At 50.4% G+C, this 23,981-nt stretch overlaps 1 protein-coding gene across 4 annotated transcripts in view; it reads right to left on the reverse strand.

The window, feature by feature from the left end:
• Nucleotides 1-359: 359 nt before the first annotated feature.
• Nucleotides 360-23,981, reverse strand: part of Prom2 (prominin 2) — a 45,706-nt gene continuing 22,084 nt past the window's right edge. The window contains exons 2-26 of one of the 4 annotated variants that reach the window (XM_076929707.1): nucleotides 18,917-19,178; nucleotides 14,219-14,834; nucleotides 13,658-13,707; nucleotides 13,130-13,332; nucleotides 12,913-13,033; nucleotides 12,660-12,723; nucleotides 12,321-12,410; nucleotides 11,812-12,011; nucleotides 11,392-11,466; nucleotides 10,468-10,531; nucleotides 10,114-10,273; nucleotides 9,674-9,826; nucleotides 8,707-8,830; nucleotides 8,215-8,306; nucleotides 7,994-8,078; nucleotides 6,070-6,216; nucleotides 5,128-5,199; nucleotides 4,411-4,503; nucleotides 4,218-4,271; nucleotides 3,868-3,948; nucleotides 3,622-3,690; nucleotides 2,862-2,951; nucleotides 2,591-2,697; nucleotides 2,211-2,280; nucleotides 360-2,052 (exon numbers count right to left, since the gene is read on the reverse strand). In XM_076929707.1, the coding sequence (XP_076785822.1) occupies nucleotides 2,217-2,280; nucleotides 2,591-2,697; nucleotides 2,862-2,951; nucleotides 3,622-3,690; nucleotides 3,868-3,948; nucleotides 4,218-4,271; nucleotides 4,411-4,503; nucleotides 5,128-5,199; nucleotides 6,070-6,216; nucleotides 7,994-8,078; nucleotides 8,215-8,306; nucleotides 8,707-8,830; nucleotides 9,674-9,826; nucleotides 10,114-10,273; nucleotides 10,468-10,531; nucleotides 11,392-11,466; nucleotides 11,812-12,011; nucleotides 12,321-12,410; nucleotides 12,660-12,723; nucleotides 12,913-13,033; nucleotides 13,130-13,332; nucleotides 13,658-13,707; nucleotides 14,219-14,462 (2,502 nt within the window). In that variant the 5' untranslated portion in view covers nucleotides 14,463-14,834; nucleotides 18,917-19,178 and the 3' untranslated portion in view covers nucleotides 360-2,052; nucleotides 2,211-2,216. Of the gene's footprint in view, nucleotides 2,053-2,210; nucleotides 2,281-2,590; nucleotides 2,698-2,861; nucleotides 2,952-3,621; nucleotides 3,691-3,867; nucleotides 3,949-4,217; nucleotides 4,272-4,410; nucleotides 4,504-5,127; nucleotides 5,200-6,069; nucleotides 6,217-7,993; nucleotides 8,079-8,214; nucleotides 8,307-8,706; nucleotides 8,831-9,673; nucleotides 9,827-10,113; nucleotides 10,274-10,467; nucleotides 10,532-11,391; nucleotides 11,467-11,811; nucleotides 12,012-12,320; nucleotides 12,411-12,659; nucleotides 12,724-12,912; nucleotides 13,034-13,129; nucleotides 13,333-13,657; nucleotides 13,708-14,218; nucleotides 16,680-17,880; nucleotides 19,179-23,981 lie in introns of those variants that run through there. The other 3 variants (XM_076929706.1, XM_034494772.3, XM_076929708.1) reach the window with 3 other exon arrangements.

The raw sequence follows: 23,981 nt of genomic DNA on the forward strand, positions 1-23,981 counted from the left end.
AGTGTTGGCACTTACCTGCTTTCCAGGGAACTTTGAGTTATTTGGTCCCTGCCAAAGGATTAAGGTGACCCTGTTTGCTGCATCCTGTACCCCTGCTAGATATACACAACATCCCAGGGAAGATGATGTCGTCCAAGGCCTCCAACTATTCTGACAGATTTTCAGATACAAGAGTGCCAATACTCAAGTAGCCCAACCATATAGGAGAGGCAAGATGAAACTAACAAAAACAAGAGATACAACAGCCACTAGGAGCAGATCACTAGGGGCTCCCATCTACACAAGAGAATCAAGTAAAGTAGCTTTGCTTAAATGTGCTCAGGTATACAGTAGACCCAACAAGCAACTCTGAAGAGAACTAACTGGAAATGATTTTTAATTGCTTTTATTTCATTTATTTAAATCCCATCAGTTGTGGTTAAAAAAAATAGGGTGTCACTTCCTCACCCCCAAATTAACAAATGAGTAACAACTGAAAACAAACAAACAACAAAACAAAACCTTCCAACCTCTGGGGGGGGGGGGGAAGCACATCCCAGGATGCCTGTTTGAGAGTATGCTTGCTGGAATCTTTGTACACTGGGTACTACCATCTTTAGTCCTAGCAGCAAAACTGGTGCTGGTACATTCATAATGTAATTCCACATCAACATGCCCAGAGATGGGGAGGATTACCACCATAAAGGGCATTCACCCGCTTCATGCAAGACCCTGGCTCTGTCCTCAGCCTGGCTCTCAACTCCTGGGCAGCACGAGCTGTACTTGGTCAGCACTAGGCCTGTCAAAGGTTTCCACCTATCACCATGTTTGACTTTCACAACCCTACACACAGGCTCCAAGGACCTCTCCATTTTATAATAAAACAAATTGAGGCTTGGGGAACCTACCTGACATGTTTGAGGTGCCCCAGCTAGCAGCATCAGAACCAGGCTGTGAATCACACGACTAAGGCAGGCTCTGCTCCTCCCACTGAATTGCTATAACAATCCCAAGACTCCTGCAGTCAGAGAGGCCTCAGAATTCTTCCCACTAAATACCAATTGTATACTGAGCCTTTGCCTTAGAGACCCAGCCTCAGGGACCCAGAACCAAAGCATAGGAAAGAAAGAACCTGTTACTGCAGCAGAGATTGGTCCATATTGTCTCTCTTTTCTTTGTCCTTTCTGGACCCAATTCCCAGCACATGGGGACCATACAGAGATAAGTAAGGAGTGATCCCAGGCCATATGTGCAGGATGGCAGGGGGAGTGCAAAACCCTGTTCTTACCACCAGATCCATCCTGGGAAGACAGTGGGACCACCCATGCTACTGTCTGTGAGACGAGGGGGGATCCCCAGCATGGCCCACACCCCTGGTTCTCTCTTAGGAGCTAATTCTCAGAGAGAAGGTAGGGCCAGCACTGGTATGTCTAACCCAGGATTCAGACAGGACAGCTCAGCCCTTAGACAGGCCTTTCTTGCCCCACTGGGAACAGGAGATCCAGAAGAAAGTTGCAGAAAGCTCAGAGGACATGACCTTAACCATGACGTTTGTTCTATACAGGCCTGGGAGCCAGCAAGGTGGCAGTAAGAACAAGGTAAAGGGGAAAGGGGGGAGGGAGCACCTCCATGGAGAGAGCAAGCTATAGGCTGGGGAGGGAACAAAAAGGACGTTGGAGGAGGTAGGGGGACCAAACTTAGACAAGGGGAAAGAAGCTTAGATAGGAGACGGGAGAAAAAAAATGGGCAAATGGAGGGGGCTATGTTCCACCTAAAGGCTGGAGAGAGAACTCCCATGGGTGGTGAAGAGGTCTTTCCTGTTGCTGAGATACCACAGCGAGGAGGACAAGCCTACACACCCAGAAGAACCTGTTCACTCTGTAGCTCAGTAAAGACTGAGAGTGATTTGGGTCACAAGGAGAAAGAGTGCAAACGTGGAACTGGGTAAGCTAGAGAAGAGGAGGGGACAGCCCAGCACTAGAGGCCAGCCTGGGCTCTGGGACAGAGGTTGCAGATGTCTTCTGGTCCAGGCTGAGACAAGGAAGGACAGGAAGCCCCAGGGATCACCTTGCCCTGTTATAAATTAAAAAGGAAACAGGTGTTGGGGGGGGGATGGGTCCCATCCACACCCAGACAGAGACCCCAGCTTTGCTGCCCTCCTGTATATTGAAAACCCCAAATCTCAGCCCCTCAGCTCAGGCATTGAGGGATTATGGAGGGGTAGAACTCACCGGGTTCTATAGCTTCAGGGAGGTGACCCTGGGTATATGGAAAAGTTGTGTCTCTTCAGAGCTGGTGGAGCTGTGACATCACAGAACTAAAGTGAGTCCCTAGCACAGACCCTCAACCCTGACACAGGGACACCCAGAGCTCTGATGTCCCTGTCTCAGGAATCCTCCAGAGGATGAAAAGTTCTAAGCTATTCCCCCAAGTGGATGTGTCCCAGCAAGAAAGACACATGGCAGGCTTATGTGAGAACTTTCAGGCCCAACACTCCTTAGAGTTGGGCCAGAAACTCTCTGCCTGGGAAGTTTCCAGACAGGGTATCGTCCAATGGCTGTAAAGAATTTTTGGATACCTGATACCCGATGTGATTCTGGCAGCCCCTCACCTGAGGCGTTTCCGGATGGGACGGAAGTATTTGGAGGTCTTGACAGCGAAGATGATGCTGGGGATGAGGAAGAAGGCACACCACCCCAGGCAGAACCAGAAGGCATTCTGGACAGGAGCCATGAGGTCAACTCACTGAGCTGGGCTTGGTGCCTTCCCACCAGCCCGGTGCTCAGAGGCCCTGCACTGACTCCACATGCCTGGGCTCATGCCCTCCCTCCTCCTGCCCCTTTCTATTTGTTTTGTATCCATGGTGGGTTGAGGACACTCACCCAAGGGTCGGCCATCATGTCACACAGGATCACATGACCATTGTCCAGGGCTGTAGAGAGGGGCTGGCATGTGGCGATGTGCCGAGTCACCTGTCATGCCAACATGAGGTAGGTAGATGTGAAGACACCTGAACCTACAGATGTGTACCCCATATTCTGAGGAACACCTCATGCTTGCACAGAGAGTAGGGGGTGCACACACAGACATAACGGCCATGGGTCCACAGGAAGGTTGGGACATTGAACTTCCTGCTCAGCTCTCCCCCTTTGCATATTCACCAGCCTATGTGTAAGTCTCACTATGTTCCCCACCGTAACTTTAAACCATCCTCACTAGAGAGGCACACACATGTCTGACTTCACATGCATGTGCACATACATACACAGATACTCAAGGTAAGCAACCCCCTGTGAAGCCTTTCCCAACAGCTGTGGCCCACAGGGTGTGCAGGAGGAGGTGGGCTTTGATGGCTGGTCCTAAAGAAGCATGAAGGACCTGTTCATGGAGAGGCATGGGGACAAGGTGTAGATGAAATATTCTGGAAAGCTATGGCCAACCATGTCCATACTTGGGTCTCACAAAATGGCTGGGGGTAGAAGTGCTGTAGATAGCATTCACTTTGTGAGCAAGATGCAGATGGCAGGTTTGGGAGTTTGGGTTCAATCCCAAAGGCCTAGGGTACCCCCAGAAGGGCCCACAGGTGGGCCACTGGGCTGGGTATGCTTTGAGGCCCAGGCAGAGTTCTGTACTCTCACTTACCTCTTCTCTCACCCAGGTCACATACTGAGAGAAGTAGCCTATTTCCCTGGTCAGGAAACACTCAGTGGCCTGCAGGAAAGAGAGAAGCCCTGGGTTGGCAAGGGTCCTGCCTCTCCTCACCCCTCCATATCTGGGATCATCAAGACAAGCCTAGCTCTCACAGAAGCCACAGTGAGGATGAGCTGAAGAAGCCTGGGATAGACACTTTATGTTTGGCTTAGAGGCCACACCCTGCCCTCAACTCACATTCCTCAGGATGTGGCTGAGCTGCACCGGCAGCTCTCCTTTTAGATGGGTGACAGTGTCAAGAAAGTCTGAGGTATTTGCCTGCAGGAGACAAGATCCCAGCTCAGCCACCCATCTCTCCCCTCACCATCCATCCTATTATACCACACACCACCTTAAGGGAGGAGAGGCAGGCTCTAGGACCCAGAGGCCAAAGAAGGGGATCCTTAATGATCTGGCCACGCCCCTTCACCTTCTAATAGGACAGGACAATTAGAGATCTCAAAGCAGCCATTCTGTTTTCCAGCTACTGCCCACCTCTTCTGAGTCTGCCCCCCACCTCCCACCCCACACACACTCCCATTAGCCACCTGCAGTTTGGGGACCAAGGACTCCAAGGCCCTGACACTGAGGTTGAGTTTGGCCTGTGGAGGAAGAATCAGGGCTGTTACAGGCAAGAATTCAGAGGCAAGAAACACAAAGAATGTGGCTATCCCCTCCCTCATTCACTGCCCTCTCTCTATCCCTCCTCTTCCTCAGGCCTCAGAATCCCTCCAAGCTTACCACAAGACTCTCCTGGGGGACAACCTTCTCCTGGTAGAGGCTTTGAAGTTCTCTGGCCTTGTCCTGTAGCTGCTGCCTCAGTGAAGAGTCATTCTGAGGGTAGACAAAAGGATGGGAATGGGTCCCACCCCAATAGGAAGAGCAGCCCTTTAAAGGGATTTATTAAAGGGATTGTGAAAAGTGCTGGGCTCAGAGACAGAAAACCCCCAAGCTCCGGTTTCCCTTGCTCTAGGGAGGCCACAAGCTGGATGCTCTAAGTATAAGCTGTAGATCCTACTGCTAAAACTGGGCATTGCTCTCTGCTTTTCCCAGGGTCACGATATCTGAAAGGGAACTTCAGGAACGTGGGATATCTGTAAATACAGAGTGGCTTCCATTACTGACTCTACGTGTCTATTCGGGGTCCTCATGACATCTGTCCCGGCGGACTCTAAGGCTGGCCCAGCTGTGTGAGGTTAGGCCAGATACTTCATCTGATCTGAGACTGGGACAGTCTACAGATGGAGAGACAGAGATATGAAATGGCCTGCCCAAGGCCACTCAAAATTGGCAGCAGGGCCTGAATGGGAACTGAAGGGGCAGAGCTTCAAGCCCAACAGCAGGGTAAAAAGCTCCATGTGTCCTTGTCCCCTCTCCAATCCCAGCATTCCCAGCCCCTCCTGCCCAGATCTTCTTCTTGATGGCTGTCTGGCTAAAGGGTCTCTGCTCCCTTCTTACTTGGGCCTGGGCCAGTCCTTCTAGCTCCTGAGCCAGCTGCCTCATGTCAGTCTTCACCACAGGCTTCTGGATCTGAGGAAAAACAAGAGACACCAAGAAGGCAGATGTCCCCAGTTACCCTCAGCCTTTGAGTTTCTAGACTTGTCAAATGTGTCCAGTACCAACCACGCCCATTCATTTCCACCACCCCCATCACTCTCTCTGTTATCTCAGGGAACTCAAACTTGCACATTCACCTCTCTGTCTCTCAAACACTGCGATTCAGGTGTGTGTTGCCACATAAGGCTTTATGCAGGACTTGGGACAGAACCCAGGGCTCTACACATGACAGACAAGAACTTTACCAACTGAGCCATATCCCCAGCCCCAGTAAGTCCATTATGAGGGGTCATCTTAAGTTTGAACTGAAACTTTGAGGTATTTCAGAGTTTTCAATGGAATTTTTAAAAAAACAAAACAAGGTGCCCTCTGGAACGGCTGGAAGAAAGTCACTGTCCAACTGTAGAGTTGACTTGGCAGTTAAAAGCACTGGCTGCTCTTCCAGAAGTCTCCAGTTGGATTTCCAGCACCCACATGGTGGCTCACAATTATCTGAAACTCTAGTTCCATGGTATTGGCTTATCTCTTCTTGTTTCCTCAGCCACTGCATGTGGTGCACAGACACATGTAAGCAAAACACCCATACATGTGTGGAAAAGAAAGGGTGGGGGACGGGGGAGCCAGTGTCACACCACAGTTCTTAGCAGCTGTGCGTTCAGGACCATGAACAGCGACACACGCCCTTGCTTGAGGGACCTGGGCAAGTGCCTGTAGGTCCTTAACAGGAAAAAGCCCCAGGAGTGGAAAGAGTGGAGAGAGCTGGAGAGATGCAAAACACACCCGGAATGGCCCTGTTATGAGATGTCTCATCCTGCTGGGGCACCAGATGTCCCCCTCACTGACCTGTTCAACGAAATCTCTGTAGTGGAGATTCTCCAGCTTGCTACTCTGCAAAGCCTCCAGGTCCTGGCGGGCAGCAGGGCTCAACAGATCTAGATCCTTTAAATCTACTTTGAAGCTCTGAAACTCCTGCTGAAGCTTGTACGTATACTGGGGGAGAGGACAGGATGGGGGACATTGTTGAGCTGGGTCACTTGGCTTAAGGGCCATTACCTGCATCTCCAGGGCCCCAACTCTGGATACAACATCACAGGCTCCCAAGAGACCTCTACTTGGGATCCTGTGGTACCTGGGCTGTGGCACAGACTTTCTCTGGACAGCTGATACTAAACAGCTTTCTGGAACCTCTTCATCACATCCTCTGTTGTAAGGTCTTTGCAGCATCTAACGCTCTAACATCACTTACTCCTCGACTTGTTAATGCAAGCTCGTCAGCTGCATAATATCGGGGACTTTGACTACTCTGAGACATTCTCATCTGCAGCAGAGTCTGTTGAGTGGTAGGTGAGATACAAGTTTGTAGACTTGTAAGTGAGTGAGTGAGTGAGTGAACACATCCACGTTTCCAGGAAAGACATCTGGCATTTGCCTCTCTTGTGGTCATGGCATCCAGCTTCACTATCAGACAAGGCAGCCCATCTCTGGTCACCTCCCCTCATCTTACCAGGTAACCTTCCTCCAGGGAGAAGGCTCCCCAGCTGTCTTAATGGGCATCATTGACAGGGACAGGACATGAAGCAGCAGACATTCTGGTGCCCTGGATGGCACATTCTGTCTTCCTGTTCTGTGCATAATTGCCTTTTGGTGTCTTTTCTGAGAAGTTTTTTTTCAAGGTCACATTTGATAAAATACCATGAAACCTCAAAGGACTTCCTGGTCCCTCAGAACCAGAAGCCTCATTGGTCCAAACTTTTCTGAAAGCTGGACTCTTGTTCTCTGAGACCAAGATCACTTAAGGCTGAGATAACTTCTAGCCAGCAGGATTGGAAGTCCACTGTACCCAGGACCCTGTTGCAAAGCTTCCAACTAAGGGGCAACTGTCTCTGGTTAAAGACACTAGAGGGAAAAGATGCTATAACTAGGGATAGAGATGAATCCAAGAGGTTTCTTGGGCATATCAAAATGAGCCAGCTTTATATGGGCAGCAAGAGTGCTAGCCAGAGCGTGTGTGTGTGTGTGTGTGTGTGTGTGTGTGTGTGTGTGTGTGTGTATTTAGGGGGTGTGTCCTGTTTCCTAGGACATGCTAAGAGGAATGACTTCCTCAAGGCTCTCTCTCCACTTTACCTAGGGATGGAGAGAGGAAAGAGGGCATGTTTCATATACCTTTGGAACCACATTCTAAAGATCCCCAGTCCCAGGTTCCGAGGCTCTTTTGTCTGTACTGACAAGTGCCTCTGTTCTCCACCCCTTCCATTCGAGCTTTGCATACTTCTGCACTCAGGACCTGCACCATCTCCAGCAAATGAGACCTGGGAGGACAGCCAGTCAGACTGGAGGGATAGAATCTTCCACTGCCACCTATTGGCTCTGAGGGTTCAGCAAGGGTCCCAGAGAGCTTTCCACCAGTGTCACTCAACTGGCTCAGGAACACGCCACTCCAGCTAGAACATGGTACCTGTCGCTATCAGGACATCCCTCCCTCCCCCACTGTCACTGTCCTCTCCTCCCATAACCTGTGCTGTATTCATCTTTCCCTGGAGCACATGCTTAGAGAGGCCCATAGTGACCAGCCACATACCTACCCATACCCCTAGAATCTTCCAGAGTTCAAGCCCTGGCCAGACCCTGAGTTGGTTGCTCAGATCTCTGGCTTGGGTACCTTGATAAGAGATTTTTGTTTTGTTTTGTCTTTTGTTTTTTAGTTCAGAGATAATGCCCCAGAAAAACAGAAGAAAGGGATGTACAATCTTCTGAAACACTTCCTTGCCTGTTTGATATCCAGGTGCTTATCCAGGTCATAGGAGTCATTGAGCTGTAGAACGTTCCAGAGTACTGCCCCTGCCTTACACTGTCTGGGGAAGAAAGATACCCATCAACAAAGAGCCACCAGGGATGGCAGGTGGGATTGGCATCACCCTAGGAGACATCCACTTTTGCACCTCCCTTCTCTTCTCCCACCCTAGCGCCAGTCCCAGGACACCCACTCACTGGTAGGCCTGGAAGATGCTGATGTTTTTCCTCAGGCCAAGAAGGTAGGACAGGTTCATGGATGGAGGCAAGTTCCCTGGGGTGTCTGCAAACTGCAGGTGGGCAGGAGGAAGTGGAGCACAGAGAGATGAGGGGCAAGGCTGCCCTAATGCTCGGTGCCACCCGTTACTCCAACTAAACCCACTCTCTAATTCAAATGACTCCAAACCCTGACCCCTTATGGGGACTTTGCCCACGCATCTCTGGCAGTGATGCAGGCAGGACCTTCAGTACAGTATCCTTCCCAGACTCAGAGTTGGGGTGGGGGGTGTAGGTGCCACCACCCAGAGTCCTTGCTGGGGAGCACCTTAGGGGCTTGGGGCTCATGGGTGTCTATCTGCAACCCACCCCCCCATCGTCCACTTGCACCTCTGGCTCCCACTTCCTCCTGACTCAGTCTCTTGGCCCAAGCTCACTTCAGCTCCCTCTGAGCTGGAACAGGCCCAGGCCCACCTGATATAGCTCTCCACTTTCCCAGCTCCGGCACACCAGCGTCTGCACATTGCCACCCACCAGGAAAGTGGCGAAGACAAGGAGGATAAGGGGGGCTGCGAAGAGGAAGCTGAAGGCCACACCTCTGGAGGTGAAAGACATGGTTGAGGGAATGTGGAAGCTGACTGCCCTGAACCATCCTTGTCCCCACCCACATCCTGGGGTCAGTGTAAACCGAGAGGCATGTCTCCTGGCCAAAGGAGAACCCAGTACTCCTGGCAACTCCTTGGCATCCTCACCCATCCACCCCCATATTACTGTTGGGTTCCACTGCCATAGTAGCCTAGAGGAAGACACCTGCTTGTTCAAAGAGCCATATCTGAACTTAGGGTTCATGGAAGTAACTGCTCCAATGCCCAACCTTTCTACATAGATAACACTCTAAAGACGCTGAGCAGAAAGGACACTTTGACCAGTGCCACTGACTTACAGAGTGTCTTTGTGAGCTGGCACAGTCCCATGCCAGGTCATGAGGCCTGGAGAACAAAGTATAGGGTGGATTTCAACTCCTTACTAATACCTTTGACCAGGTACTTGGTATGAACAGCTTGGCTAATTGTATGTGGCAGCCCTGTCCTTATAAGGCCATCAGTTTAAGGATGACAAACAGATTCTGCCCTTGCTGCCTTTGATGGCTTTGGGACTACTTAGAGGCTGGGTTAAGAAGAATTTTGAAGCTGTGTCTGGGCTTGATGGGGGTACTATAGTTACTACTGGTGTTGCTCTTCTTTCTTCAGCCCAACACTCTGGGAAGACACTGAGACCCAGGCAGGTCATTGCTTTACCCAGAGTCACTTAAGGAGTGGAGACCAGGTAAGCATCAAGGCTCATTCTCCTGACTTGCCAGACTCCACTCCTGTAGCTATATCAGGAAGAATTTGGCAACCCAACAGTGGGGGCCCCCTTCCCCTCCTCAAACCTTCCTTACGCCATGAGGAAGCGGGCTCCAGCCTCGCCCTTGGTTTCAGAGTGGCTGGGGTCCTCCCTCGCAAACAACCCCCAGATGCCTAGGCTGAGGCCCAGAAGGTTACAGATCACCACAAGCAGGATGGCAGAGCACAGCACACATCCCAAAATCCACCTGCCACAGAGAGAGTATGGGGTTCACTGAGAAAGAAGCCATCTGGTACCAGAGGGCTGGCCTAGGACCTAGGCCTCTAGGCACCAGACTGGATCTTTAGAAGTAGACATGTGAACATTTGCTGAGGTCTCAAAGCTTTTACAGAGTCCCCAGGTTCAGATTTGGTCATATACAACCTGATGGGACATGGAAGCCATAGGAGTTAGGGTTCTTGGCTTAAAAGGAGACAGTGGTAGTGTCAGGCTGGAAGTGACCATGGATGGGTAGAGGCTCAAAGTACCACCCACCTGTATGTCTCATATCGTTGCACATCCTGCAAGTAGGGGCGGCTGCACTGTTCCAGCCTCTCCAGTGCCTGGCTCCAGCGGGAAGCTGCCTCTGAACCTGGGAACGCTTGGGCCAGCATCCTCACACCTTCAGGCTGCTCAGCCAGTGCCTTTTTCAGATCTGCCCAAAGTCATAGGGTTTTGGAGGGAACAAAAGGGGGCACTCAGGAGTCAGGGCCAAATCTCTGGGACTCACAGACGGGGAAAACAGCCACCTCCACCACTGCTCAGCTCCTCTCTCAGCAAGCCCCCCTGAAGGGGTGTGCTGGGGGTGGCATTCCAGGCAGCCAGCCAGGCCCCTAAGCAGGCCCTCACCTTCGACCACACTGACCGTCTGCATTTTAACCAGGATCGGGAGGTTATTGAAGGTGGTGTTCTCCTGCAGAACCAAGCAAAGCTGTGTTTATTGCTGTCTGGAATTCCACCTTGGGGTCTCAAAGTCACAGGCCCTGAGGGAGGGTGCTGCTATCCAATGCTCCCAGCAAAGGAAGTGGTCTTGTCCTTGCAAACATGGCTTCTCCTGCCTGACTCAAGTCTTCCACACATGGAACTCCTTCACCCCCTTCTACTCGAAGCCACTTCCTAGACAGCCCTGGCTCTCATCCTCTCACCATGCATCCACCCCATGCTAACAGCCGGCTCTACTCCCTCAGCCCAGCTCCAACCTTCCATCTGCGTTAGTCTGGCTTCCTTCTTCCCAGCCTCCCAGCACAGCTGACTCATGGATCCTCCAACTCCAGGCCCTGGGTCACAGGCTCTGACTCACATGGTGCCACCCCTGCCTTGGCTGTCTCCACCCAGAGAGCAGGACTGCCCTCTGTGGTACAGCCAAAGCACCTGTTCCCTTGTGGCCCAAAGACCCTGTCCTTAATGGGAGCCCAACTCTTTCTGAGCTGCAAATCAGCCTTTCCCATCTGACTATGAGCAGTGGGAACTGGCACAATGAGCCTCTAGCCCAGGCTGCCACAGGGTGAGAGTGAACTCAATTTAATCAGGTTCCTTCTTTGGTCTTTCAAGACAGGGTTTCTCTGTATAACCCTGGCTGTCCTGGAACTTACTCTAGACCAAGCTGGCCTCGAACTCAGAGATCTGCCTGTGTCTGCCTCCCAAGTTCTGGGATTAAAGCCACCACTGCCCAGCTTAACTGGCTTCTTCTTCTAGAGAGTGAAACTGAGACCTTTCCCTCAGTAGTTCCTAGGTAGGTGGAACAAGAGCCCAGGTAACAAAACTAGGGCTCACCTCCTGGACCAGGCTGGAGAAGTTGGCTTCTGCGACATCCTTCAGCTGAAGCAGGACATCACCCACAGGGGGCATCTGAAATAAGAAGTGTCTATGACACGAGAAAAATCTCTATAGGAGGAAGGAGGTGCCTCTGAGCCCTAGTGTACTCAGATGTAAAATGGGGACCACAGAGGCCCTAGCACTCTGGGAGGAAGAGCCTGAGAAGCTAATACACATGAAGCTCGGGGTTCGGTGTGTGGCACATGGAGAGCTTTGGCTCACTCTAAGAATGAAGGGTCATTAACCCTGGGTGCTCTGGAAAGGAAGGCGTAGCGCAAGGAAGGAAAGTTGCCTGGTCACTAGGGATGACAGAGGATTCCAAAGGTGCAGGCTAGACCAGTCCTTCCAAGTCCCCATGGCTTTGTTCAGGGCTTGCACCTGGGTAAAGTCAGCACCCAGTTGCAGAGCACTGGCCCAGCTTAGGAACCCCTCGCAGTTATGGCACCAGCTCTTCTGAAGCAGGGTGAGCAGGCGTTCCCGGAGCACTTGTACAGGTGGTTCGAGGTACTGCTGACCCTCCTGCAGCTCCACTGAGGTGGTGTTCAGGGCTCGAAGGTGGTCTATGGAGACCTGCAGGGCTAAGAGAGTTACACATGGCCTGAAGATCTCCTCATTTCCTGGTGCCCTCAGTAACCTAGGAAAAAGAGGCACCATACTCCCTCCTCCTGAGACATATACTGTCTATAGCCACAATGGAAACTGCCGCTGGGCACATGAGGCCAGGAGGTAGGCAGGGATGCCACATACTAGATTCCTGAATAATGAGAGGAGAAAGACTTGGGCGGAGCTGGGGTAGTATGTGAAATGCAGGGGTGGGGGATGGTAGAATTGGCTCCTAGAGGACACCTGCTGGACCCACCCACATACAGGGCACCTGTCCAACTCACCCTGGCCCAGGCTGTGCATTGAGGCTAGCACCGGGTACACTGTGCTCTTGAGCCGGTTATGAATTATGTTCCCAAGATTCTCACCAATACCTGGACAACACAGGGCATTTGGCAGGGTTGGTCCTCCAGGAGCTGAGGACACCCCCACTGCCACCCATAAGCCGTGGTCTCTGCAAGGTGGTGATGGCCTCTTCATCCTGCAGTAATATGGCTGCTGCACAGGGAGCTCCCTCTCGGTGAAGTGGTACCCTGGTGGAGTCCAGGCTAAGGGGACTGAGAGGCTTCCCTAAGGGCAGGCCAGGGCAGAGGGACCTGGAGTTGGCCAAATGTAACTCTCACCATCCAGCTCCTTTGAGACTTGCTTCTGAGGCACGGAGAACTGTTTAGCCATGGCCTGCAGCTCCTAAGCAAACACAGGGGAGTAAGCCATCTTCCCTTGTCCTTCAGCAGCCCTGGCTTACACTTAGGTATTTCAGGGACTTTCCATGGGGGCAGTCAAGTACAGGTGGGAAGGGACACACTCTCTGCTCTGCAGGTTCTCAGGCTTGAGGCTTGGTACGCACACACAGATGAGGGCTTGGACAGTACTCACTTCAGGAACGTCAGAGATCAGGCCTCTTAGGCTGAGCAGGGTCTCAGGGACAGCTTCCACACTGGGGCCTGTCTGACTATGTGTGTACTGGTTAGTAGCAAAAGCACAGACCATACCAATTCTGCAGGGAGGGAGGCAAGGAGAAAGGGGTTTTCAGTGTGCCCAGGAGCACAGGGCTGCCATCCAGTCCTCCCTCCTGACCTAGGCAGCCTCTCACAGAAGCACGAGGGTGGTCAGCAGCAGGAAGGTCATGAGGGTGCCACGTTCACAGGCCATGGTCTTGTGCTCCGTCTTCACTCTGCCCCCACAGCGCCGGCGGCAGCGACAACAACAGAAGCAGAGCCCAGTGATGGGCACTGACAGGAGATAGAAGCCAGCAATCACAGCACACACGATGTAGCCTGCCTCATACCGAACCACCTGGGCAAGGCAGCAAGGCTTGAGGGGGCTGTCCTGCCTTTTCCCTATTCCAGCGGAAGTCAGAAGCGGAGAGAATGCCTGTGTGCCTCTCCATGTACCCTGGGGAACTCTCACAGGACACACAAGGCGAGTGGCATCCTTGCTAATTACCATTGCACCGATGAGGCAACTCAGGTCTAGATCACTGCAAATCCCGCCTTGAAGGGAAAAGATGCCTAAGACCCTACTCTGGCAAACACTCGGCAAGGTGGGCTGAACTGAGCAGGTGTGACCCTTCTGCTCACCCTTAACTCTCTCCCCCCAGCGCCTGTAACTCTCTCCTCACCTCATCTGTCTTCACAGAAGATGGATCATTCAGCAAGGTCTTTATCAACTCTGGGGAAAAGAAGCAAGCTGAGGGTTTGGGGAAAGCCACTGCCTTGCCCTTGTGTCTAGCCTCTCTTCACTGCCAAGCTAAGGGAGGTTCTTAGAGAAGGCAGTGTCATGTGGCTGTGACACCTTGCCAGGCCTCATCATGCTGCAGAAAGAGGCAGCTGGTAGAAGACCTCACAGACCTTTCCAGACCCCTTCTGGTAGGCCCTGCGGCTGGCCTGGTAGTCCTTCCCCTCCTCCTGCCTCTTCTGGCCTTCCTGAACCCTGACACCATGGCACTGGGACAATGAGCCAGATTTAACATAATGCACGTGCACATAGAGAGGAAAGGGGGCTGGCCCAAGGTCAAACAGGAGGGCTAGGGAGCTGCTTCTGGAATCTAAGAACGTGTGGAAGAAAAAGGCTGTGTAGTACCAGAAACCTCACCCTGCAAGTGCCTGTAGACAGGATGTGCACAGAGGCTAGTTGGAGACCCAGTGCCTGCAGAGGTCCCCTGGGGGGAAGGGACACTCACCTGCCGGGAAGGGGTTAAGCTGAACCACGGAGAGGAATCGTCTCACGGTGCCATAGAGGGAGTCCAGGGGCCCTGTCGCGCGGTCATAAGGGGTCAGCTCCCGTGTCCTGGCCACCTGAGCGAATGCCAGATGCTCCACACGCCCGAGAGACTCGCAGTCGGCTGCTACAGCTCCGGGCAGGCTCAGGGCCAATCCCAGGCTCAGGCCCAGCAGGGGCACCATGAGGTCCGGCGTGCGCGTCATGAGTTCGGGCGGGTGGGCAGCACAGGCTCAGGCGGCGGATAGTGCGGACCAGCACGGGGCAGGCCGTGCATCCTTCTGTAGCCTTCTTCCCTCGGTCCCTGTGGCTCTACAAACCGGCCCGACAGGTTTGGGCTCCCGAACTACCAGGTCGGGAGCGTAGGAAGGGCAGGGGCGGAGGCCGGATAGGGGGCAGGGCCGGCCTTGCCGCCCTTGGCCGTCTCAGTGAAGTCTGTGCTTCTCTCCCCTCCCAACATGCTGGGCAAGGGCAGCCCGGAGCCCGTCCAGGGGTACTTCAGAGTCTCTGGATTATCCAGGATGGTCCAATTTGAAATAGAATTTTCCACACTCAATCCCAGCAGCTCAACCTGAGGGCTGGTTAAACATGACCAACTAGTGAAACCCTGGCCCAATGACTCGGTCCTAAGACCAGACCCACAAACCAAGAAACAGCCTGGCTCTCCCTGCTTCCTCTGGGCACTGTTTTGTCCCCAGGGGTGAGCTCTGCCAGGCCAAACTGGAGCAGGCACTGTCCTTAGGGAGAGCAGAGGGTTGCCCTCTGCCCTAGCCATGCCCATCTGGTCACCAATGTCCAGAACTTGATACAAGTTATGCCCGGAGATGTGTCTCCAAAGGTCTGTGATTTGTGAAGGACTGAATCCTCAGGACCCTGTAACTGAGCAGTTGATGGGGAGATACTCCTGATGGATGCAGGATATCCCTAGCAGCATTATTCCTGGCGCCAGAAACAAACTGGTCCAAGAGACATCCTTCAGAACACAACGGGCAGCCATCAAAATGAACTGAAAATGTCCCGTGGCTTGGATAGATCCTCATGCATTAGTAAGCACTAACAGTTATCACAGAGCAGTCTGTGACATGAAGACACACAACACTGATCTTCTCCAGTAGAATCATGGGCAATATATATAATATATATTACATTCCATATATATTATATATAATACATGACAATACACAAAAATATTTTTAACTAATTTTGAAAATTGCTCAGTCTCTCTCTGTGTATGAGTGCAGGAGTTCCATGGTGTGAGTATGGAGGTCAGGGGACAGCTTTACCAAGCCACCTTGCTGAGAGGCAAGGCTTCTCGTGGTTTCTGCGGAGTTATGCTCTCTGGGCTAGGTGGCCCTAGAGCGTCTGGGTAGTTCTGTCTCAGCCTCCCATCTTGACTTAGGAGTGTCAGGATTGCAGAGTCTTGCCACCACATCTGGCTTTAAAGCTAATTGTTTTTACTATGTGTATTTATTTACTTCCAGCCTGTGTTTGCATGTGTGGGCATGTGGTGGCTAAAGGACAACTTGCAGGAGTCCTGGGGATGAAACTCAACCCATTAGGGTTGGCACCAGGACCTTTACCCTCCCAGCCACCCCAATGGCCATGTCTGGCCTTTAAAAAGTGGATTCCCAACTCAGGCTGTCAGGATTGTGCAGCAAACGCCTGTACCAGTGGAGCGTCTCACTGACCCACCACAACCGGGTTTAGTTCTCTTTTGCTCAACTGCGCATCTTCGATTCTGTGACTGAAACATGGGTAACTGACAGGTGAAGAAGCAACAGAAGGGGTGGGGATGTAGTTTGGTTGGTAGAGTGACTGGCTGGCACAAAGCCCTGGGTTCCATTCCCAGAGCTGTGTAAAACTGGGTGTGGCCAGTGAGAGCTGGAAATCCCAGCACTTGGGGATTTGGGTAGAAGGATGAAGAGTTCAAGGTCACCTGCAGCTAAATAGTAAGTTCAAGGCTAGCTTAGGCCAGTTCATGAGATTCTGCCTTTAGAAATAAAAGGTAATAGAAAATTGTGAGCTTCTCTGAAGGGAGCTCAGCTCAGTTCAGTACTGGTTTGTGGGGTGGGTGGGCTGCCCTGGTGGGGTTACTAGTCAAGTTAGGGCTGAGCTCACAGCAGCATCCTCACTCCTCCCACTGTTACCCCTATAGTTCTCTCAGTGTTGGGGGTATGACAATAGTGCACAGTCATGGAAGGAATGGTCCACTTAATAACTGGGTGCAGACTGAAAACGGGACCTCATTAAAGGATGATTCAGAGATGCAGATCAAGGCTGTGGTGAGGAGTGGGTTGTGGTGCCCTGGAACCCAGGCCGTATACCAGACCCACATGTTCCCTGCAGCCCAGCCCTGGTACGTAAAGGAAGATACCTGACTAATTTAGCCCCAGACTGCTGAAAAGCCGAATGCAGGTTGTGTCCACCCAGCCCCGCCTGCCACCCTCCCTGCTAGCCCATGATGTCTTTCTCCCTCTCCTAGGTTCAGGAATTAGAACGATTCCTGAGCTATCACTCTAAGTCTATCCCCATATCCAGAAGGACAGAAATAGCTTCTCACCAAGCCTGATACAGCCCATCTGTTGGACAAATAGAAGCTGCCACTGAAGATGTTAAAAAGAGGCGTGAGTGTGTGTGTGTGTGTGTGTGTGTGTGTGTGTGTTCTTATTTGGGTGAATTAGTGGTATAGGAGTTTATGTCCCAGCTCTGGGGTTTGGGGGGAGGGCAGGAGAAGACTGCCATCTTTGAGGACCTTTGAGGATTTGATAAATAAGTAGGTCTTCTCTCTCTCTCTCTCTCTCTCTCTCTCTCTCTCTCTCTCTCTCCTTAATTATCATAATTAAGACAATCACTGCCTGCCACCATTGTTTTTATAAATGTCTGTAATAAAAATGCAGCACTTTGAAGGTGAGATTTCCCCAGGAAAACAAAACAAAACAAGCCTCTTCCTCAGCCTCGGGGCAAGAAGGCTGATAAAGATAACCTACTTATTTGGCAGGTAGAGAAACTGAGGCAGGGGAGGGACTTTCCTGAGCCAGTCTCCAGATTGGAAGACAAAGCCACAACCAAGCCAGATCTTAGTGGAAGATGATCATCAGCCTGGCTCAGGACCACTTCCTCCACCCAAGCCATATGTGGCTGGAGTGCACAGGGCAAAAGGATGGGGTTCTGAACATTTAAGGTGGCCTAGAGTTGGGAAAAATCACCCAGTACAAAGTCCATTTTAAAAGACAACTTGCTATTGTTGTTATGACAGGGTCTCACTATGTAGCCCTGGCAAGCCTGAAACTCTCTATGTAGACCAGGCTGGCCTCAAACTCACAAAGACCTATCTGCCTCTGCATGCCAAGTGCAGGTTAAGGTGTATACCATCATGTCTGCCTAAGATTCATTTTTATTATTTTTAATGAGATATGTCTGTCTCTGTGAGGGTATACGCACACGGGCACAACAGGTACTGACAGAGACCAGAGGCAGCATATCCTCTGGAGCTGGGGTTACAGATGATTGTGAGCCACCTGGTGTGAGGCTTGGAACTAAACTCAGATCCATTACAAAAGCAGAATATGCTATTAACTGAAGAGCCTTCTATCCACCTCCCCAATTCTAAAAAATTATACTTACTTGTGAGATGGGGGCATGGAAAACATGTGTGGAGGTCAGAAGACAGCTTTGGGGAGTTGGCTCTCTTCCTCTACCATGTGGATCCTAGGAATCAAACTTAGTCATCCGGTTGGTGGCAAGTGCCTTCGCTTGCTGAGCCTCTTTTATAATGAAGTGGTGAATGACTCATAGCATTTGCTAAATACTGAAAATGGAGTACAGGACGTATAGGTTCCCTTACACATTGTCATAGCGTTGAAAACCTGTGGCACACTGTCTTTAAATGAGGGATTGTCTTGTCTTTGCACAGAATGTGAGTCTGGAATAGATAGTGAAGTTAGGTGGCGGTGCATGTCTACACAGCTGCAATTCCAACACGTGGGAAGCTGGGGTAGAGAGATGAGGATGGTGCGTTTGAGGGCAGCCAGGGCTATAGAGTAAGACTCTGTCTGCAGGTGGGGAGAAAAGCTATAGGCACACACCTCTGTAGTCTCAGCTGCTAGGAATTCTGGGACAGGAGGATGACCTGAGCCCAGGAGTTTGAGACTAGCCTGGGTACAACAGTAAGATCCATTCAAAATCAACAAATGTAATTTTTAAAAAGTATATAAATTAAACAGACGAGCAAGCCCCAGACTAAAGTTCTGAATGAAAGGGAGAGCTGGGGAGGAAGGGTGGTGAGAAAGCAGGTGGGGCAGGGAGGAGAAGGCTCTTTGATGAGCAGCTATCCCTGGGGATGTGTTCATATCATCATCAGGCAGTAAAGGAAGGCCTCTGGGCTCAGGGAAGTGCTTGAGAGTCCCTGACAATAACTACAGACTAAGTTTGACCTCCATGCAGCTGTGGAGCATGTGCTGGAAGGTGTCAAATATGCAGAGGCCATAGCAGCTTAGAGTGGCCAGAGCTGGGAGCCAGGGCCCATGCAGGCAGAGATGGCTGAGCTTTGGTTAGTCATGGCAAAGAAGCTAGAAGCAGCAATCTAATATTAAATAGATCCTCTAAGCTGATCTTGAGGCCCAGGGCCAGCTAAAACCTCAGGCCTACAGCACAAACTCACCGGGTATGCTCTGTACTCTCTGCATGGCCAAGTGAGCCCCTAGAATAGATCACTATGTCCTAAAACTGGTGTCAGATGGAAGGACAGCACCTTTTGGCCTGAGCCAGACCTCCCCAGGGTTATTTGCTTGGGAACACATCCTTCAGGTCACCTAGAGACTCCTCTGCTGCTTCTTTTTTCTCAGTGGTGGAAGGGTTTGGCTCAGTATCAGGGCCTAGGTCACATTGCATACCAATGTCAAGTCTTCCTCCTCTCATGGCCTCTGTGGAAGAAGAGAGAAATGGAAGTTCATTTTATAGAGCCTTGAGGTTGAGGGGCCACATGCTGTCCAGTAGCTCCCCCGCCCCCCAGCTCCTCTGAGAGCCCAAGAGAGATAACAAACACATGTTGGAGATGAGCCACTAGGTCCATTCTAACATAATCCTAGTTCATCTGGGCATACCATTACAAATTACCTGAAGCCCAATAACTTGTAAAGAAAAGAGGCTTCTCCTCTTACAGTTCTGGAAGTCTAAGAGCCTGGTGCTAGCATCTGCTTGGCTCCACTGAGCGCTTCTTAACAGGTAGCACCTCAATGATGGAAGCTCATGTGTAAGAGAGCACATGGAGAGACAGAAAATGAGGGACTCGAGAGAGACTAGACATTCTTGTACAAGAACCTACTCTTGACAGATCTAATGCCACGAGATCAGCCTTAATCCCATCCAAAAAAGCTATGGCTCGAATCTAAAATGTAACCATGGCTCATGCTTTAAACACATGGTTCTCACATGGTTAGGGCCTAGTTGGTGGAATGCAGGTTCCTGGTTCCTAGCTTGTTTTCTGCTTCCTGGTCCAGCGTGCTGTGAACAGCCTTCACCCACTGCAAGTGGGGCTGGCCTGCTATGATGAGCTGAAACCCTCTGAAGGAGCTGAAGGAGCCGTCATTAGATAACCCCATACAAGGTTTGCAACATCATGGCGTCTCCCTAGAGCTGCGATGCTTTGTGATGACCATTTAACCCACAGAGATGGCTTTCTCACAAGTTTTGGGATTCACATTTGGGTTGGTTTTATGTCTTCAGCAGAGACACATTTCCAGAGGATACTGTGAGCCAAGACCTTGTAACCCGGCCCTCCTGCTGAGGGAAAAGTCATCTAAGTCACATGGCCCTGGTGGTAAACTCTGGGGGGAAATATCTTGGATCAGTTGCTGTCGGTATGTACCGGGCTGAATCTAAAGATGAATCCCAGATAGCAATGAAGAGGGAAGACACATGTCCTTTAGATGAAGAGTTGACCAAGAGGGTAACGGCAGCCACAGCCTCTGACATGCAATTGGAAGATACTTTTTATGGGGCAGATGTAAATCTAAAGCTCAGGAAGGAGGCAGAGTACTCAGGCTCAAAACGAGCACATGGAGCACCTGGGTATCACGCTCTCTAAAATGAGCTCTTTCCAGAAATGCTGGAAGAGACAGTGGTTGACACACTGCAGCTACAGAGCAGCTTAGACCAGAAGAGAAAAGACAAATGGGGCAGCCAGGGGTTATACTCCATGTTTCATTGGATTTGGGTGTCTGGGTGCAGTGGTAATAGATCAGGTTTCCAGAGTCCAACGACCAAATAAATGGAACAGATGCATTCGTTGCCTCTCTCATCTGGTCGTCTTCCAGGCAGTTGTTTGATCGCACAGCAGTTTCAGAAGTGAGGGGAAACAATGAATGAACCACTAGGAAAAGCTACTGTCGGGGAAGCAGCGGTCTCGCTCTCTGTAGCTCAAATCCCTCCTCAGAACATGATGGTGACTTCTCTCCCCAGCTCCTGATGGAGGAACCTTGTCACCCATGAGGAAGGGAGATAACACATACATTTCCATAGTCAGGTGATAATAACACATACATTTCCACAGTCAGGCAAGTGCTCCCACTCATATGTAAGCAGCAGTTTTATAAAGCATTAAAAAAACAGAAGGCATGCATGGTGTGATTGGATTTTCCTGTGTTTTATCTGTATTCCCTTGTACAGAACTTTTCTATTTCTTGGTATTCTTATATTATCTTTGATTATGTCTGATGAGAGCTTAGCTGCCCCTTTTAAGATGAAATTTTTGGCTCTTGAAAAGGAATTCTTATGAAGTCTATGGGAATTTTATATATTTAAAGAAGAAAATCTGGGGTTGATATTTTGGATACTTCACAATTGCTGTTCTGAATACATATCTATAAAATCTGTATTTCTTTTATTATAAGTTTGTACAATTAGAACTTGAATAAATATACTTTGATGCATAATTCTGAACTAATATAATGTAAGTTTTCTTTGTAAAAAAAAAAACCAGTATATAAAAAATTTTAATTTCCATTTTCTTCTTTAAAACAAGTTGTTTCTGTTTAGTGGTCACAGTGATGCTAAAGGAAGGGCGGTGGTCTCAATGTCTAAGTCACTTTGATCTGGGCTCTTCCTCTTAAGGGTTCTGTTAACCCATCATCACCACACTGGGGACCAACCTTGCAATATATGAACCTTGAGAACAATCAAGCCTACTGGAACCGTAGCAACATCTTCTTTATCTACTGCCTTCCTTCACTACCAGTGCAAGGGTTTGTCTTGGCCCACCTGTTGTTTAACAGTTTTCTCCAAGATTGAAACATTCACCCTGAAGGGAAACTTCTTAAGGTAAATAATTCAAAATAGCTTCAGGAAGTCCCTGAAGCTGAACAGATTCACTAGGGCTCTCCCTGCCAGAGTAAGCAATAAAAACTAAGTCCCTCCCAGATGAGTAAATCTGAGCTATAAAGAAGACTCTTAGAAAAGCCCAGCTGCAAAGCAGACTTAGACCAAACCAGCTGCCCGGAAGAAACAGAAACAGCTAAGCAGCCTAGAAGAGGTATAGATCAACTGAGTCACTTGGAAAGAACACATTCCTTCTTGTTGAGCTGCCTGCAGGCTGTGCGGTGTGCTCCAGTAGGTTCCCAGCTTTGTGAGCTGTCACCCATGCTGGGGTGATACAGCTGTCTTTGAGTCATTTCTGCCCTTGTAAGTAACTCCTGACCTATATTCCTGTAAGTAGCCTCAATAAAACTCATTGGTTCACCAAGTCGGACTTTGGTAGCATCCATACTTGGTCTGTTGTGGATTCTCTATCTGGGATGAGTAGACGTATGAGTTGTGTCTCCCAGTGAAAGTTCTGTCACACAATATCATGTCAGCAACATCTCTCACACTCTCAGAACACTGTTAACACTAAGTGTTCTCTGACCATTCACTACACTAGGAGATGTGATATAGCTAGTAAGGGCTATGCTCTCTTTCCTTGGTGTGCTTGGGAAAGACATGGGATGTAGGGGCAGAGGTTCTTCTTTCAGAGAGGGCTGGCAGACAGGGCTTATCTTACAGACAAACCTACCTAGATAGAGTAGGGGGACTATGTTGAGAGCAGCCAGCTAGGATGGGGTGGGGGGTGGAGGAACCTTGAGATTCCCCAAATCTCTCAGGAAATTCCTGGTGGCGCCACCATCTACTCTGCTCAGAGCCTGTCTCTATTCAACACTTAGAAATTATTTTTTAAAAGGCTAATTACACAAATGGGGGTGGGGAGGGGGCCAGGCTGGGACAGACCCGGATGGCATATCAAAAGTCTCAAAGAATCCTGACCAACTGGAAGGATGGGTTCAAACACACAGCAGTGCATAGAGGCCTGAGAAATAGAACGACCTAACCACAGATTCCTAGATTCTAGATTCTACTGTGTGTGGAGACAGAGTCTATAATGGATTGGCTGACCACAATCCAGAGTCAATAATGAGGTGAGACACCTAAGACAACTCTGTAATACTAGTAGGCTAAGATGTCATTGGTCAGGCCACAGAGCCAGGGCTGCCCTCTGGTGCAGTTCAGCCCTGCAGTTTGAGTGCTGTCCACAGATGATCATGAGCAGATGTGGCAGGGTACAGGCTGGGTCAAAGGGCACTAAGCCAGGAGAGGATGCTTGGACAGGGGCTACCTGAGGGTCAGAGCAAGGACAGGAAGGATGCAGTCGAAAGGTCTAACCTCACCTGTCTTTTCTCATCCAGCACTCACATCCATTCACATACCTGGCAGCCACCAAGCCTGGGTCACAGCTGGTGAGGACAGGCATGACTCCCAGAAGCCCTTCCTTCTCATGGAGCTAGTGCCCTCTGCAGGCGGAGATGAGTTTGAAAGTGTTAGGCCCATTTCCCACCCCTGCCAACAGACGATGAAAATGAGAACAGGGACACCCAGCATCTACTGCAGCAGACACCCCAGAAGCATGCACATGTATGCACACACATACAAATGAGGGTCTTCCTGGGACAGATGTGCTTATCTGATGCAAATTACTGTTCACTGAAACACAAGCATCTCAGAAAACAAAGTGTGGGCACATTCCCCTGAAAGTGACAATGTAGTATATGAATTATGCAGCTGTCTGTGCCCCGAAACACTAGGGAGGGAGGGATATAAAATCTGGAGAGGCTTTGGGGTTACATGCCTTCATCGAAAGAAATGCCAGCTGTTACAGTTGGGCATGGTGGTACCCACTAGTAATCTCAACACCGAGGCAGGAAAATCAGAGGTTCAAAATCATCCTGAGCTACATTGTGAGTTGGAGGCCAGCCTTGGCTACATAAAACTCTATTTCAAAAATCAAAGCAAAAAATGTCTATACTGTTGAGACCACAGACAGTGGCAAAGGCTCTGATTCCTGCAGGCCCACCTGTCTTTCCTGGGTTACTCCCCACATGAAAGCCCTCCACATCCTTAGTTGAAGGGCAGGTCCTTTGGAGGTGGGGCCATGAAGGAGCAGATCCCTGACTGCTCAGCCAGAAAGAAAGGATGGGGCAAGAGCAGAGAGAAGGTCTGGCAGCCATGGAAGGGCTGAGGTGTTCACCAAGCTGCCCATCAGAACTACCTACAGATGTCAGGATCACAAATGAGACTCTCCTTGGTCAGGATTCAGAGTTTGGGGGGTTCTGGTGGGACAGGAAGACTGAGAGCTGGGGTACCACAGGCCCTTTCCCCAGGAGCAGCCCTTACCTGAGGGAACAAGGCAACCCTACTTC

Source organism: Arvicanthis niloticus, chromosome 2 (assembly GCF_011762505.2).
Source record: "Arvicanthis niloticus isolate mArvNil1 chromosome 2, mArvNil1.pat.X, whole genome shotgun sequence".
Lineage (NCBI taxonomy): Eukaryota > Metazoa > Chordata > Mammalia > Rodentia > Muridae > Arvicanthis > Arvicanthis niloticus.